The sequence below is a fragment of the Schistocerca piceifrons genome, chromosome 5 (genome assembly GCF_021461385.2).
Source record: "Schistocerca piceifrons isolate TAMUIC-IGC-003096 chromosome 5, iqSchPice1.1, whole genome shotgun sequence".
NCBI lineage: Eukaryota > Metazoa > Arthropoda > Insecta > Orthoptera > Acrididae > Schistocerca > Schistocerca piceifrons.
This window is the reverse complement of record NC_060142.1, coordinates 591,773,402-591,791,678: the sequence shown is the minus strand read 5'-3', so window position 1 is coordinate 591,791,678 and position 18,277 is coordinate 591,773,402. Positions and strand designations below refer to the sequence as shown.

General features: G+C 41.6%; 1 protein-coding gene across 1 annotated transcript in view; it reads left to right on the top strand.

The window, feature by feature from the left end:
* LOC124799297 (piezo-type mechanosensitive ion channel component) overlaps positions 1-18,277 on the top strand; it is a 715,678-nt gene that overhangs the window by 233,647 nt on the left and 463,754 nt on the right. The window contains exons 7-9 of the mRNA XM_047262884.1: positions 871-1,027; positions 11,853-11,921; positions 16,034-16,081. Of these exons, the coding sequence (XP_047118840.1) occupies positions 871-1,027; positions 11,853-11,921; positions 16,034-16,081 (274 nt within the window). The remainder of the gene's footprint in view (positions 1-870; positions 1,028-11,852; positions 11,922-16,033; positions 16,082-18,277) is intronic.

Here is an 18,277-nt window from a genome sequence, read left to right as displayed (position 1 = left end):
ACCCAGTCTCCCCACCCTGCTTGACTGACATCTAGAATTGCTCTGGCTTCTGATTTTGTTAATCCATGTATGTTATCCTGGAGATGTATCTAGTCGGTCTGCCGATTTTCGACGTTATTTCAACCACATTTATTTGGTGGAAAAAAACACTGAAAATCAGCCATCTGGACTATGCAGACCATCTAAATACATCTCCAGGACAACACATATCAATTAACATCTTCAGAAATCGTACATTCCAAGTGATAATTTAACCTCATGAAACTTGTACTGCGAAAGTTTTTTCTAATCTGAAAAACAAGAGGAAAACAATTGAAAATATGATATAGCAACATAGTTGTGACTACTGTGCAACACACTCATTACACACATAAATCAAACATGTGTTACAGGCCACTGAAGAAGCTTCACAAAGAAAAGCAGCAAAATGTGTATGGGAAAAAACAAACTGCCTTTTGTTTTGTTAAAAGGACAGAATAACATTTCAATGAATTTTGAAACAACTATGGAATGACAGAAAAAAGATAAAATCACAATAATCTTCTTAAATTTGAAGGAACATGTGCATTATTATAAAGAAAATGACAACCTCTGATATTAAATAAACTCAGTGCTTCTTATGAACAAACTACATTATACTCGTATAGTAATTGCTCATTTATTGGCCTGAAAAACTGAATCAGCATCTCTGCAATTAATTATTTATTATCTTTGCAACTTACCTAATTATACAGTGGATCTATTTTGTACAATTTACTTGTACTTACTGTTATTAATTCAACTGTTACTTATTGGACAACACAAATTTCATGTAAAACTGCTCAAAATGAAGAAACATCTTACTTTTGACATATGATGTTCAATTAACAGGTACCTGGGACTAAAATCACTTGTCTATACAAATTGCTTGGATCCAGGTGATACATGGTACATTGATGCAGACTGGACAAATTTTCTTAATCCTGCTGTTCTGTTTTGGTTGTACTATGTCCTGTCTCTTGAAGCCAGGCTTCTCTTTATGCCACATGTAAGTATGTTCCCAAACCATCTCTGTTGCTCTAAGTTAAATGCCTGATATGCATTAACAGGCTGACAATTAACCCATAAAATGATTAATTGCTAATGAAGGTATGTGGTTGTGTTAATTGATTGAAAGTAATCTCTGGTTTGAATAGTTGGTAGACTACTCACATTTGGTCTATCTTGGAAGTCATTTATTTCTGTGTAGTGGGTTTTATTCTTAGACATAGGGAAGTGCTGCTATATTTGTTAGTCAGCTAGCAGTTTATTTAGCCACAGTAGTGATTCAAAAATTACAGCCTAATTTATAGTAACAGACTTTGAAGGCTACCCTTTAGCACATTTGACTCATAAATTTCATATAGTAATGACAGATGCAATGATAATATTTAAAATAATATTCTCAAGTTCTTTTTGGTGATGGTTTATTTAATTTAGCCTTGGTGGAAGTGGTTTGTGTTCCTGCAGAGGTTGCTTTTTGTAACTTGGGTGTGTTTTATAGCACTTCAGTTAGAGAATATGCACTGCCTTTGTGGGAGTGGATGTGTCCTTAGTGTATTGTTCCATTCTGCTCTCATCAGTTTTGATTTATAACTCCTCTTCCTTGATGACAATAACTGTGGCTTCTACCACTGGTGTACAGGATTCATGAGGTACACACTAAGCCTGCTACCATTTGTGGATGACATTACCATATTCTTAGGTTAATCTGAAGTAATTATGCACACATGATGCAGAATGACCAGAGTCTGCTGTCAGATTCCCTCCTTTAGAGAAAGTGACATACTGTCAATGAGATTAAGTGATTCACTGATTACGTTCTTTTATTTTTTATATTTTTCATGACAAAATTATATGAGCATTTCACTGTGTCATCTGCTTTCAACGAGCCAGTGGTCATCTTCAGATATAAGGCACATGCTGCAAGTAGTTTTTGTTGCAGTAGTGCAAAAAGAAACCATGTGTAGCATATGCCTTTAGTCTGAAGATGATCACTGGCTCACTGAAACTGATTATGGTATTGTGAAATTCTCAGGTGATTGTGTTGTGATAAATATAAAAAAATAAAAGAACAGTTTCCTTCCTAATAGAGGATGCCATAATTGATGTGATGAAAACACTTAAAGTTGTATATTAGAATGCGTTGTAGCCCATCGATGATATGCAGTTGCTTAGTAATCTGTAGTTAAATGCATTCTTTTATAGTATGTTGTTGGAAGTGTCTGTTACTTGCACTCTGCTATATTTTAAAGTAAAGAATTTTAACTTATTGTATATGTTTCTGTATTTAGGAATACATTAATGAAATGAATTGGAGAATCTGACTGTAGGATAATGCAGCACTCAGGGTATATGTGCCAGAGTCTGTATGGAGTTCAAAATCTGTCATCTGTCTTCATAGCTCTATACTCACAAACAAGGAATTGGAGCAGCATTTCTATGAACACAGCTGTAATGAATTGTTAGTAACGTTGACATTTTACATGTGGCATATAAGATAAGCTAATTTTGATCATATAGATAACTAAATTTCATTGCCTTGTCAACACATTTAGCAGAATTGGTGTTTCCTCTCCAATAATATATACAAGATATTAAAATAAATGTGAATAATATTTTTATAGATGTTGGTATGCATAGAGCAAGATTGAACAGTGTAATAGAGATAGGTCATGGAATGAAATCACTTTGAGAAGTGAGCACTAATTAGCAGGAGGAGAGAAGTGGAAAGATGTGTATTTCATGATAAATTATATCTGCTGAGGGAAGTTTTGTAACAACATCATATTGTCAGGTGTGCAGACCCAATTTCAGTAGTTTATTATAGGGTGATTTCTGAATTGTAAAACTGATCTACAAGCCAGTTAGTGCATAAAAGCGCATAAAAGTTTGTCTAGATGTTTTGAGAAAATAGTTGTTCCCCTGTTCTGAAAATCTGTACCTACATTATCTCAAAGCAATCGTCCAAGTCACTTATTGTTTCTGGGTATCTTGTGGAGCCTGGACTATGTGGCCACTATTTTCCAATTATTTTGAAATGCTAAATAAGGCAAAATGCAGAACAAAACTTGTCTACAAACTGTGGGTTGTGTTGAATTATGCATCAGAAAACCTTTTTAATAACATGAATAAAATACACACACCAAACATAATAGCATTAAAAATACTTGTGCAGAGCCTGTGCTAGATTCAGGGTCTCGTGCATTTTCGATTCTCCTGTGTGGCATACAAGTGTTCTTTTTTTGTCTTAATTCTGATTAGGTTTTTCACACAAGAACATTACGTGCTGATGTGAAAGGAATTTGTGTTACTTATCCCACTCAAGCTCTGATTTTAAAAGGATACTCTCAATTTGGCTCAATATCTGTCCTAAGTAAGATCGTTAGACTGGTAGACTGATTCAAATTTCAAACTATTGTTCCATAAATTCAAAGCAAAAATTGTCTGTTTATAAATGCCTCAATGAGTGTTGTTGTCGATGTGCTATTCCATTGGTCTGTGGGATTTCAGTTGGGTTGTAGCCCAAGGAAACACACTCATTTCTCTAAGACTCGGTATATTCCATTACAGATGCCCACATTAAAAGAAGTCATACAGCCAGCTGAACAAGCAAGATGGCTTGGGCCATTAGGTTAAAAGAGTCGAAGAACTTGCTGTAGTGGAGATGTCATTCATACCTGTGGAAGCCACACAGCCCCCCCCCCCCCCCCCCCCCCTTCACCCACCCGGGAGGGGGGCTGTGTCTGGCGGTGAGGGTCAACGTGGAACTGCTGTATACGGTATGGGTGGATGACGTGTTGGTCTGCACATGAGGATGGAGCGGTATAGGGAGGGACTGTGTCCCTCACGTGATCGGCTGGCATCATTCGAACTTTGATCGATTCTGTATTTCTGGATTTCCGGAAGGCTTTTGATGCTGTACCACACAAGCAGCTCATAGTGAAATTGCGTGCTTATGGAATATCGTCTCAGTTATCTACATCTACATCTACATTTATGGTCTGCAAGCCACCCAAGGGTGTGTGGCAGAGGGCACTTTATGTGCCACTGTCATTACCTCCCTTTCCTGTTCCAGTTGCATATGTGATTGGATTTGTGATTTCCTGTCGGAGAGGTCACAGTTCATAATAATTGACGGAAAGTCATTGAGTACAACAGAAGTGATTTCTGGTGTTCCCCAAGGTAGTGTTATAGGCCCTTTGCTGTTCCTTATCTATATAAACGATTTTGGAGACAATCTGAGCAGCTGTCTTCGGTTGTTTGCAGATGACACTGTCGTTTATCGACTAATAAAGTCATCAGAAGATCAAACAAACTGCAAAACAATTTAGAAAAGATATCTGAATGGTGCAAAAAGTGGCAGTTGACCCTAAATAACGAAAAGTGTGAGGTCATCCACATGAGTGCTAAAAGGAACTCGGTAGACTTCATATATATGATAAATCAGTCTAATCTAAAATCCTTTAATTCAACTAAACACCTAGGTATTACAATTATGAGCAACTTAAATTGGAAGGAACACAGAAAGTGTTGTGGGGAAGGCTAACCAAAGACTGTGTTTTATTGGCAGGACACTTAGAAAATGTAACAGACCTACTAAGGAGACTGCCTGCACTATGCTTGTCCGTCCTCTTTTAGAATACTGCTGTGCAGTGTGGGATCCTTACCGTATAGGAGTGACGGAGTACATCAAAAAGTTCAAAGAAAGGCAGCACGTTTTGTATTATCGTGAATTATGGCAGAGAGTGTCACAGAAATGATACAGGATTTGGACTGGAAATCATTAAAAGAAAGGCGTTTTTCGTTGCGTCGGAATCTTCTCACGAAATTCCAATCACCAACTTTCTCCTCCGAATGCAAAAATATTGACACCAATCTACATTGGGAGGAATGATCACCACAATAAAATAAGGGAAATCAGAGCTCATACAGAAAGATAGAGGTGTTCATTCTTTCCGTGTGCTGTACGAGATTGTAGTAATAGACAATTGTGAAGGTGGTGCGATGAACCCTCTGCCAGGCACTTGAATGTGATTTGCAGAGTATCCATGTAGATGTAGATGTAGATGAAACCTCCCTAGGGGGGTTACCGTAGCTTGGAGGAACATGTGGTCAATGCCGCTTCGAAGCAGGCAATCAACTGACGAACCAAGTCCCCGGTTGGATGGGGTGAGTTGTCCTGCAGCTGGATGAAGATGTGGTTGTCGTCAGTGAGGATGGTGTTGTCCTTCACACGTTCGGGCGGGACGTCAGTTTGCAGAACCACTAGAGGGGTTAGGGGGTAGGGGGAAGAGGCAGAGAGAGAGAGGGGGCGAGAACCCGACGAATGGCGTTGAGTAAGTGGTGAACCTTTAACCTGGATGTCCATCGTGTTAGCAGTGGGGTTATGACCTCGTATGGGCCTTAATACAGTGGAGCAAGTAGGGCCCGAAGGTTGTTGTCGCGGAGGAAAATGAACTTGCATGAAAGGAGATTAGAGGGCGTGTAGGAGCAGGGGGGAGTATGGCTAGACGGGGTGGGGGGGGGGGGTAGGGGCAGGGAAATGTTTGCAAAATTCGGTCAGATCCGGCTAACGAAGTCAGGAAGGGGGTGGGATTGTTGGGGGAGGCAGGTTGTAACAGCTCCCCAGCTGCCCTTGATATCTGTTTTGTATGATAACCGTTAGGCCGAGGAGTAGTCATGGGAGGGCATCTGTCCAAAGACTGTTGTGACACTGTAGTGCTGTCTTGAAAATGCGATGCCACCATTCTACCAGTCCATTTGCTTGGGTATGGTAGGCAGTTGCGTGACATTTGTTGATGCGACACAGCTGGCAGAGGTGAGCGAAGAGTGCTGACTCAAACTGCCAAAACTGCCAGCCTGGTCAGTGGTGACAGTAGTGGGGCAGCCGAAGTGGGAAATCCAGGAAGAAACAAAAGCCTTAGCCACAGTTTTGGCAGTTATATTGCTGAGAGGTACGGCCTCTACCCTCTACAATCAATGCCAGAAAGAACATAATGGAATTCCTCTAAGACGGGGAGGGGGGGGGGGGGGGAGGAAGAGGGCTGATGAGGTCCTGGTGTATGTGGCGAAAGAGGCCAGATGGAATGTCAAATTTGCGGAGAGGTGGAACAGTGTGCCTGATGACTTTGTTGCGCTGGTGATGCAGTTCTGGGCCCAGGTCTGACAGTTGCGCTTCATGTCTCACCACACAAATCGTTTGGACACAAGGCATGTCGATGATTTAATTCCAGTGTGTGCTAGACAATGTAGTGTGTCAAACACTGAACAGCAGAGGGAGGTGGGGATGGGGGGGTCGTAGGGTGCCAGTGGAGGAGTTGCATCAGACTTCCTCTCAGACACTGGCAAATTTTGCTTTAATGAAAGACAGCGAAGTGGAGCTGCTGTTGAGAAGTTGCTGTGTATCCTCGTCCTTGTTCTGCAGGGACTCAAGGTCGGAAAGGTCAACAATCATTGAGATGGTACTAATGCGGGAAAGGAAATTTGCAATGATGTTGTCAGCGCCTTTGATATGGCGGACGTCAATGGAGAATGGAGAGATGAAATAGAAATGCCAAAAGCGACGGGGGAGGGGGAGGGTGAGAGGGGTGTGTGTATGGCATCTGCTACTTGTTTATGGTTGATAAGGATTTCGAAAGGTTGGGCCTCGACGTCGGGGCGGAAGTGTTTCACCGCCTCATAAACTGCTAAAAGTTTGCGGTCGAAGGCTGAGTATTTTTATTGGGTGCATGAAAGTTTCTTCGAAAAGAACTGAAGTGGCATGACTATGTATGTGGCATTATTGAAGGACCACACCTACCCCAGAACAACTGGCATCCGTGATGGTGAAGAGGTCAGCATCCGATGGCTCATGTAAGAGAGTCTTTTAGGGCCAGGAAGGCTGTGCGCATTGGATCTATCCATGGAACGAGATGCGTCCCTGAAATTTGCTTGCCAGCGAGGGCGTTGGTGGGGTGGCCTGGGTGTCGGCTGCTGCAGGCAAATGACGATGGAAGTAGTTTATTGTTCCCAGGAACCACAGAGCTCTTTCTATGTGATAGGGAGTAGCATGGATAAGATTGATTCCGGCGGCTGAGACTGTGTACCCGAAGATGAGGGAGTTTCCTTTACTGTTGTGATGTGGCATTTGTGATCTTGCGCGGATTTGCTGAAGATCAGGATATCGTCAAGCTATATAAAACGAAGTCGAACTGGAGCAAGAGAGAGTCAGTAAATAATTGCTACATCTGGGCAGCGTTTTTGAACCAGAATGGCATGAAATGGTACTCATACAACCTGATGGGGGTGATAATCACTATTTCCGGAATGTCTTGGGGGTGCTACTGGGATTTGGTGATAAGTGCGTTTGCAATCCAGTACGCTGAAAATTGTAGCACTCGCCAGAAAGTGATTGAAGTCGGAAATGTTTGGTATAGGATAATTCTCCAGTGTTCAAGCATATGTAATCGCCACACATACGAAAGGAGCTGTCCTGTTTAGGGGTGATGTGTATGGGTAACGATCAGTTACTATCGGATGGCTGTAAAATTCCCTCCTCAAGAAGTTCATGTATTTGCTGGCGAGCTGAGCGTAACTTGAGTGGGTTAAGGCGGTGAGCCTTGTGGTGAATAGGTGGGCCCTTGGATGTGATGATGTGCCATTCATGATGGTGGAAACCAAATGTTTGATGACTGTGTGCGAGCGGGGCATGGTGTCAGTGATTTATTAGGGGCACATGGCTTGGATGCGGTATAGTTGTCTGCTCAAGAGGGGAACGGCAGCAAAAAAGTTACAGTTTTGTTATGTTTACACCATCCTGGATGGCAGTTTGTGAGTGTTGAGTGTGAGACGGGCACGAGCAGAGCCCGTAGATGCTGTCTATTGTCCATAGTACGCGAGAGAGGTGCACTCGGCAGTGGAGGCGCAAGAGTGGGGGAATGTTTATCAACATGGTGGGCAGGCGTGCGCACGGTGGTGGTGGGTGTGGTGGGAGACCGGACGACTAGGTTGTCATGAGGCACGCGAGTGTCAGTTTGCGAAACAGGTGAGAGAGAGAGAATGAGCCGAGCACATTTGATGGTGGCGGGGGAGGCGAGGGTAACACTGTGTGGTTGACAGTGGAGTTACACGATATAGGTGTGGTGTTGCTAACCTGTGTGCTGCTGTTGGTGGAGCTGTCGGGTGCGGCGGATGAAGGCTTGGATGTTGGCGCTGCCGAGTGGCGTGAATTGATGTGGGTGGTGATAGCGGCAAGATCGTCTTCGGCGCATGCAATGCAATATTTCAAAACTGCATTCTCACAGTGTAGGGCGCATCTCTTGGCACTTTCCTCCAGGATGTGATTCACGGTTGCACAAGTCGTGCTCGTGAGAGCCACTCACTGATGCTCTAAACAGTTAACAGTGTTTACACTCGGAGCAGTTGGTGAAGCGTGGTCACACAGGATATGGGAGTTAGAGGTGTGGTGAAACAGAGAATTTTGAACATCATTTGGTGACAGGTGGTGGTGTGATAAGAAGTTGATTCCCAGGATCAATTCTGCTATGTCCGCCACATGGAAGATACAGGGGAGGGAGAAGCCGTAAGAGAGGCAGAGTTGAATCTCGATGGAGCTGCAGGTCTGAAGTGTAGATGAGTACATGGCTCACAGGAGAGAGCGTGTGCCTGTGAGGGGGGCTGTGACCATCGATTTAGCTATGACTGAGATGTCAGTGCTGGTGTCCATGAGGAAGTTGCGACTCGAAGAATAGTCTTTGATGTAAAGACGGCTGTTTGATGGGCCAGAGGTGTGGATGGAATGTAGCATGAGTTGGCGCTTAATGGATGATTGGTTTTTCAGATGCTTGCATGGGGGGTGGCAATTTCTTGCGTCGTCGCTGAATATGGTGAGGGTACATTGTGAGAGGAGGTGCCCGATAATCGTCTGTGTGTTCAGGTTTGTACGCCGTCCCTGCCCCTGCCTGTGGCTAGGCGAGCTACCAGTGCAGGAGTGCAAGCCTGTTGTGTGAGCTCCTGTTAGTAGCTTTGGTGTGTGAGTGAATAGACTTGGTCAGCCGTCCTCCGATGCAAACCGATGGATTCCAGGGCATGGGGGAGGAGGTTAACCTGGAGATCTGTAGGCAGTTTTGATAAACACACAGACCACAGGGTTTCGTCTGGCATCATTAGCTTGCTGACCAGGAAGCGTAGCCATTGCTTAAGCTGGGATGGGGTGCTGTTGCTGAGATGTTCCTTGTACAGTATTCGCAGAATAACATCTTGTGGGGAACACGAGAGGCACTTGATTATAGTCTGTTTTGCAAATTCGTACTTCAAAGTTAGTGGCGGTGTCAGAAGTAGGTTGCAGATCAGGTCTGTGCGCCCATGCAGTTGAGTCATGAGACATGGGAATTTTATTGTCATCGGTGATGCAAAACAGTTCAAACGAGTTCTCTACCAGTACAAACCACATTGCTGAGTTGTCCTCGGATAGTGGAGGTAGGGTTGGCAAGTGATCTGGTGGTGGTGACGAGGTGCAGTTAATTCTGTATACGAGTCCCTCGTATCACTTGTATGACATGGATGCTGGACCAGCACTGTCGACACAGATGGCACTGCGTAGAGTGCGAGTGAGCAGTCCGTCGGAGCAGATGAGAACGGCACTGAAGCACTAGGAAATGATACTGTAGAACTGTCCAATGCAACATTTGCGGCACGGAAGTCCGACACGGAAGGCATGGCCGGCGCCATGTGAAAAGGGAGTGGGTGAACAGCTGCAGCTGAAACCTCCTGCTAGTTTACTTGATTGGAGGGGGGAGGGGGAGGAAGAGCTGACGTAAGCGTTGCAGCACAGTAAAATATTCCCACCGAGCTATCGACATGATGAGCCAGGGCATGTTTGGAGGGGTGGAAACCACAGTTAGTATCACTATTTGCCACATTGTTCACATTGCCACATTGTTCACATTAGGTGGAGGCCTATATAGTGCACTGTGGGACCAAACAGTCACTGGGGGCAGAAATGCAGAATCTGTGTCAGCTTGATGAAATGCAGGAACTTTGCTCTCCTCGTTATTGTTTTCAAAATGCACATATCAATGCACACTCATTGGAGAAGCAAAGCCTGAGTCTGCAGTCACATGTTGCACCGTCTAGTGGCAAAAGTGTTGGGGTGATGAAACTGCAGGAAACATGCCGTGTAATCCAGATGGTGATGAAGCAACAAAATGTCCCAATGTAGGTGCAGGAGCTTTGATATCCACCTGCTGCACAGCAGGATGCATGTCCAAGTGGAACGAATGAAGGTGTAAACAAAGCCGTCGCGGTAGACGCAAAAATACTTGCACTACGAGGAAACAGTGTGCGAATTCTTAATCAGGTCACCACTGTGGGATTTCAGTTGGGTTGTAGCCCAAGGAAACAGACTCATTTTTGTAAGACTCAGTATATTTCATTACAACAAGTAATACAGCCAACTGAACAAGCAAGATGGCATGGGCCATTAGGTTAACAGAGTCAAAGAACTTGCGATGGTGGAGATGTGTCATTTGTACTTTTCGATGCCACAGGTGCATACATTTAGTAGACTTCACATATTATTTTGAAGCTCTTATTACGCTGATCTTAAATTTTTCCATTTATCTGTTTGTGGGTCCCTTTCATATTAATGTTAATCCTTCCTAGACTTCCCATTGTTTAATTATTGGAAAGGGTTTGGTGTATCAGAAATTTCAGTTGAAATGTGCTGACTACCCCATTCAGTTCTTACATCAGTAGTATACCTTCAGTTGTGTTATAAGAGGTACTGAAATAACGGATACATGCACTACTTCATCATCACAAGGTTAACAACCAGTGAAGTGAAGTTTTACCATGAGCATAGGGATTTGAGAAGGTAACATTAATCATTGGATGATATGGATACAGGAGGAGGAGATAAGAAATATTTTCATGAAGGCAGAAGAAAAATATAAGGATGACTGAAGAAAGAATATCCATGTGTGTAGCTCCATTCTATCCATTGAACTTGCATGGGATGAATCAACACATTTGGCTTCATATGTCTTTATACCTCTCCAGCATTATGGGAATGCACTTGCTTCCTGTATCCTTAGTTTGTTTTGTAGACAAATTCATTTCTATGCATAATTACACGCATATTCTCTGTATCATGACTGTTTTTAATTTCTGTTGTTTTTCTTGAAACTCTATCCTAGTAAACATTTTGTCCATGTGAAAACAGTGGAAAATAGCTCAAGATGGTTGTCTCCAGTTCAGTGGGAGTAAAGAATTTCCATCTAAGTTCAGTATTTCCCCTCAATAAAGTTTCTTGATAATTGTGTGTCTGGGAAATGAAATTTCATGTTATACCCTAAAATGAGGTGCAGTGTACAGTACTTCTTGTGCTGGATTTTGGTCACCTACTTTATTTTCTTGGCATTGTTATCAAATTTTGTTACATTTCTATCACACAATCACTATACTCATTTACTGTGGCTGTATGGTTTCAAATTTAAATGCTGTTCTGTATTGTCTAACGGCCATCAGCTAAACCAGACATACTCAGGAGATAGTATGAATCAGCAACAGTGTTTGCTGTCAATAATATTATTGACTGCAGAATCTAAGTAGTGCATCAGTTTCAAATTCAAGTATTTGCTCTGTGGCTTTACAAGAGTCCTGCAACACACCAAAGCTTAAATGCATGTGCTAACACCAGTGATTTCTGTTGTTGCCCAGTGTGCAAGGACACTTGTAATTTGAGATATTACCCTCAAGTTACTTCTCTGTACCAGAAAAATCATGATTCCTCTTCCTGGACTTTAGTGATTTGGCTGTTTTGAACATATTGATGGTCATATATGCTGTTCCAGGAAGTTTCTCTAGAAAGCAATGAATACTCTGTCATCAGTGGGAGCAGAACACAGATCAGCCGTCCAGAGGTAAGCTGAAATAAAACAGAGAACAAGGCCTGTTACTGTCGTCACTGTTGTGAACAGAGAACAACTGCTTTATCCTGCCTGCTTTGCCCTCATAGGGTTGATAAAACTGCTGTATGACCATCCATACCTGTATAATAATGTGTGTTCTCTGTTTGGGAGGTATTCTGCACATTTTTAAAGCAGTTTTGTAACTATTTGTTTATAAGGGGTGTAATACTTTAAAATAATTGTAAGAAAGTCACCAAGTTGAGTGTTGTCACTCCAGTATTGCTAAAGTTATCCATTGCTGCTAATCCAAAAGTAGCTTAAATTTTGGGTGCTTTTGTCTTCAGATATTGACTCATTTGTTTCTTGAGGGATAACCTACTGTGGCTTATAATGGTCTTTGTAACACTAAAAAGCTGTATATGCAAATGATAATAGAAAAATAATCTTCTTACGCAACTGCAATAGAACAGATTTTATTCAAACCTGTGTCTGCTGATCTGCTGCAATCTAGTGAGTGGATATTTTTTCCTATTTATATTTGCTTGTAATTTCATTTTGGGTTACTCTTTTTGGTATGTGTAGCATAATTGTTAGTCCTGCATCTCATTTTGAGGGACACAGGCTTCAAAACATGGGTTGTATGTTCTTTGTGACATTGGTCTGTGTTCAGTGTAGCAGAGATACTGCATTAGTTAGTTCACCTGTCACCAGGAAAAAAGAAACCTACACTGACACTTCTTTACAACACATTATCTTATGGATTCAGTGTCTGATGCCACATTTTTTTTCCTCCTGTGTGCTTCCATCTTTTTTGCATAATATAAGGTCAGGTGCCCCTTTCACTAATAAACTTTTTTTCTTTGTTTGTGTGGTGCTTTAACTTATTGTCCAACAGGTTCCAAATTCAGTCCTATTTCCTTTTCTCTTAGAACTTACTGCTTGTGTTATTAAGAAATGTCAGAGAACAGTGAAAAGCGCAGAGATAGTGTGCAGCTAAGGCATTCGTAATAATAAGTCTGTAACAGAATTGTGGTCTAGCCAGTAGTGATAGTGGTTAAACATATTCAGAACAAATCCCAATAGAAATGAAATGGTAAAAGACCTGTTGGCACACGACATATAGTAGTCCACTGTCAAGCAATTTTAGTTAACACGAGAATCAGCTCCATAATGTCTGAAATTTTCTTAAACACAGACATAAGCCTCTTTTAATGCAGTGCCCATTGCTACTTGTCCCTTGTAGCGTATATTGCAGTCTTCTGTCCACTGTCTATTCTGATAACCTGGGATTTTCCATTTTCTACAATTTTTTCTCTCTCTTAATGTTAAGATTGCTTTTAAATGCCAGATTTTGCCCTTCCTCACATGCTGAGTAAGCAGAGTTCCATGTTAATTCTTTGTTTTGGGTCTCTTATGATGTTATGCTTCATCTCATTGTAAAGTCTTACTTTCCCCGGTACAGTACTTCCTGAAATGGAAATTATATGCTTGTGTGGTTTCAGGCTACTGTGGTTTCAAGTTTATTTCTGTGTTGTATTATGTATAAAGTGATAGTTTTTCTTCTCATTAGTTTCTCTAATTATTAACAACTTTTTAAATTGATTGTTTGGATCTCTTTAAAGTTAGTGCAGCTCATGGTTAAATTTTTGAAAGACTGCCAGAAATAAGTTGTGAAACATGAAGTGTTATTTTTGTCATTGCTTCTATGTCTAACACACTGTAAATCCAAAATAATTACAAATTCAAAATTCCTTGTAATTGACTGAGATATCTAATAGGAAAAACTTTGCTCATCTGAACAGTTTGTGGGGTACGTAAGGAGTTACTTTTAACAAAATATATCACATATGTTCAGATGATGTGAAAACTCATTTTGGACTTGTAAGGAGTCTTCAGTAGTATAGACCAGAGAAAATGTGAAAGTGAGTGTAATATGCTCTGGAGATATGAAAATATGTAATATGATAAAGGAAAGAAAAAATTCAGTGATTACCAAGAGTAAGTGTTACAGTGAATTCTTAATAAGCAAACCTGATAACAAGAATTGAAGTAGTAGATAACAAATAAATAAAAGAGATATGATAAAAAAAAAAAAAAAATTGACGTGAAAACCACAATTCAAGAGAGAACTAACTGATGTGACAGAGACAGTTTCAACAAAGCAAATCATTTTATGACAATTGTTGATTATTAATGGCTTATAAGTGTCTAAAAATGCAACTCTAGTTATGACTCCTTATGTTCTTTTTTGACCTACAGTGTGTGCACATTTATGCGAGGATGTCTTTTTGGTAAGCAAAAATGAAGGCAGGCAACCACTCAACCATAGCAGGTTGATGCATGCAGCATAAAAAAACATTACAGAATGTGTCTGAAAACATGAACTTAAACTAGAAAAAGAGTGATAGCTCAGAAGCTAAAATGTCTCTGTGCTGTTAAATGTTTCTGTATGAACTACACTGAAATAGCTACAGATTGGTAGTTGCCTTTCCTCATTTTTGTTTATTTTAGACATTCTGGAATTTCCTTTCTTGTAATAGTGTCTCTTTAGTCACAAATCAAGTTAAGTGGGAAACACTGCTGGAACAATGAAGCAGAATCCTTTGGGATGACAGGTGCACCAAAGTACGCACTGCTGCTGAGAAATGTTCCAATTTCCTTTCCCCAAATGTTTGGCCATGTCTTCCTGATGAGAAACTGTGGATTTAAGAAAATGCTTGTTGGGATTGTTAGATACTAGTAAAGAACATCATGCATGTGCAAACTTCATGTCATGAACACATACCATAGAGAGCTAGTAAGGATTAAACCATTACACCAGTAGAAAGCCCAAGCTATAGTTTGATGTGAAAAAAAAGTATAGCAAAAGAAGGGAATTTCACATTATGCAACATCTTCAGTCAGTTACCTAAATTGTTCTGTGTCTTTTGTTTGGGGGGGGGGGGTGGAGGGGGGGAAAGAGACATTCTTCTTCAAAAAGAAAACTGAAATCAAAGATAAAGTAAGTGAATTTTATACCTAAAGATGTAGTTATTTCCCCCTTTACCTCCTTTCTTATAGAGAAAAGTGTCCTTGTATTGTCCAAGAGTCTAGACGACTAGAGGTGATTTGTTGAACATTTGATAGATTTATGGAAAATGTGGTTGAAAATAGTGCTCCAGTGAAGACAGGAAAAGATGTGACATAAAATGTTGGTATTTCAGTTGAAATAAAAATGACAAATTTCCTTATGATATGGAAATGGGTTTTTCTTTTACTTGTCTGGTATCTCATGTTAAATGTTCAAGAAATTTGTCTCATGGTGTAAATGTTTGAATGTCTTGTAATGTTTTGTGCCCTATCAGGTGTGATACAAGTGTATCTTTAGAATCATTTGAAACTGGACATACTGTGTGTTTCTCAAAAACCCTCTGCAGTTCACATGCTGGATAAGCTTTAATCGCCAATACCTGCCATTTCAGACTAAAGGTAGTGAAGATTATCTTAGCATGGACAGCAGTGCTCCTCTGTCACGCCAGATATCAGTCAGGCTTTCACAGAAGAGATTAGCTCGCAGTCCTACTAACAGGTGGAGGTCAGCTACTCGGAAAGTCCGAGTATGTAACTTTGTTACTAACATAACACTGTTTCTTTATTGGCTGTTGCTTGTGAAATGTGCTGTCCGTGCTTCTTTGCTTTTGTTATATTGCTGTACAGTTTTATTTTTAAATTCTGAGTTATAATTAGAATATTGTTTTCAAGTATTGATCACAATGTTTAAGTCATGCCTGACTTTGTGATGAGAGAAACTTTACAGTAGGTGTAAAATGCATTATTGTTACCAATAACAAGTATTAAAGTCCATAATGTTTAACTCTCAGTAACTGTAACAACTGTAATTTGTATTCTGTTAAGTTGGATACAAGTGAATTGTAGTTAAACTTATTAAAAATGACTATTTTATTTTTGCATGAAGCTTTTGTGTCAGTACTTTAATTTTTTACATAATATTTGCAAAACATAGAGCATGCACTAATTTTTAATTAATTAATAAGTACTTCTACCATTTCATGAGCACAAATGAAAGCTGATTTTCCTTGGGTATTTGTTAACTTAGATGTGTTCCTGTTTCTGATGATTTTTAGGTTGAAATTGAAGATGATGAGAGTGTCGGCTTTAGAGAAAATACTCCCGTATGTATTAAATAATTGAATATTTCTTTATAAAATTATTAATTCCTAGTACATCAATGTAATATAATAATAATAATAATGCTTATTTATGTGGTAGCATTATATTTACAATTTTGCTGTTGAGACACACACACACACACACACACACACACACACACACACACACACACACACTGTACACTTGTTCTGATAATTGGTACTTGTTCTCAAAGTAATTTGTGTGTATCTCAATATTAGGAAAAGGATAGCACATCTCACTGTAAAGATGACACATTGAGCTGCAGAACAGGCACAACAAAACGTATGTTAAAAAGACTGTAAAATATTGAGCAGTCAGGCAAAGAATTCTTCTGGAAAGAAAACATACACACACATTCACACAAGTAAGTAAACCCCACGCACTTATGACTGCTATCTCTGGCTGCTTGGGCCTGAATGCAACTGCTGCACTGAACAAAAGCAGCAATCTGGAAGGAGGCAATGGAAGGGGAGAGGCAGCAGGGTGTGAGGAGAGAGAAAAGCACTGTCTGGCGGAGTGCACTGGGACTAGACTGTGGCATGACAAGGCTGTGAGGTGCAGCGTTGGGAGGCTGTGGGGAGGGAGGGCTCGGGCGAAATGGGGAGTGGAAAAGGAAATAGGCAGATAAGTGAAGAAGGGTAGGTGTGTGGCAGAGAGTGGCACACTACTACTTTTCATTTGAAAGGAAGGCAATCATGGCCAGCCACTTGGTACCTTCCTATGCCAGCCTGTTTATGGGCCATCTAGTATCTGAAAACCCCAGACATATGCCTTGCTCCAGGTTCATTGATACCTTCACGGTCTGGACTCAGAGCCAAGACACCCTATGCTCATTCCTTCACAACCTCAACGCCTTCCCTCCCATCCACTTCACCTGGTCCTCCTCAACCCCCTGTATGACTTTCCTGGACGTTGACCATCTCCGCTCTGATGGCTCCATCCACATCTCTGTCCACATGAAACCCACCAACCACAAACAGTACCTGCATTTCCACAGTTATCATCCCTTCCACACCAAAAAACCCTCCTACACATCTTGACTGTCCAGGAGCAGCATATCTGCAGTGACAATGATTCTCTTGCCCAGTGTGTTGAAGGTCTCACTAAGGTATTCATAGTCAGTCACTATCCCCCAGATCTAGTCCACGAACAGATCTCTCATGTCATTTCCCTACACACCCCCAAATCCCCAGCACTACAAAATAGAGCCCCCTTCATCACCCAGTACCACCCTCGACTGGAACAACTGAAATGCAGCTTTTAGTAGGACTTTGATTACCTATGATCATGCTCTGAAATGAGTGACGTACTACCCAAGAGCCTTCCCATCCCTCTTAAAGTGGTGTTCATTCATTCAACCAACCTCCACAGCATCCTAGTCCATTCCCATGCCTCTCCCAATCCCAACCACTTGCCACAGGGATCATATCCCTGTGGAAGACCTAGGTACAAGAACTGTCCAATTCACCCACCCAGCACTTAGCACTTCCTATTCCAATCTTGTCACAGGCTTATCCTACCCCATCAGAGGCTGGGCCACCTATGAAGGCAGCCATATCATATACCAGCTCTGCTGCAATCACTGCACAGCTTTTCATATTGGTATGAATACCATCTAGCTGCTGACCAGGATGACTGCCCACTGTCAAAATATGGCAAAGAGCATGGTAGACTAAACTGTGGCACAGTGTGCAGCTGAATGTAAAATGCTCGATTTCAGTGGTGCTTCCTATCCTGGGCCATCTGGATCTCCTCTCCAACACCATCTTTTCTGAACTGCAGTCATGGGTGTTGCCCTTACAACACATTGTACACTCATTAAGTTATCCTAGCCTCAACCTATGGTAATCTGCTGTCCCCACACCCTCCACCAACAGTGCACCCACCCCCCCCTCCACCCCATCCTATCATCTCCTGCCTATTCATGTCCCCTCACAATCATCATGTGTGATCCTGTGCCAATGCACTTGCCCGTCTTTTCTCTTCCCTGCTCCTCTCCTTTTCCATCTGCCCCCTCCCCTTCTCACGCATCTTCCTGCCTCATAACCTCCTGACACATTGCCTAGTAGTCTGTCATGCCTCTGTCTAGTCCCTGCACGCTGCACCAGACAGCAATCTTGTCCACACTCCTGTTGCCCCCCTTCCCACTGCACATCTCCTGCTACCCCTCCCCCTTT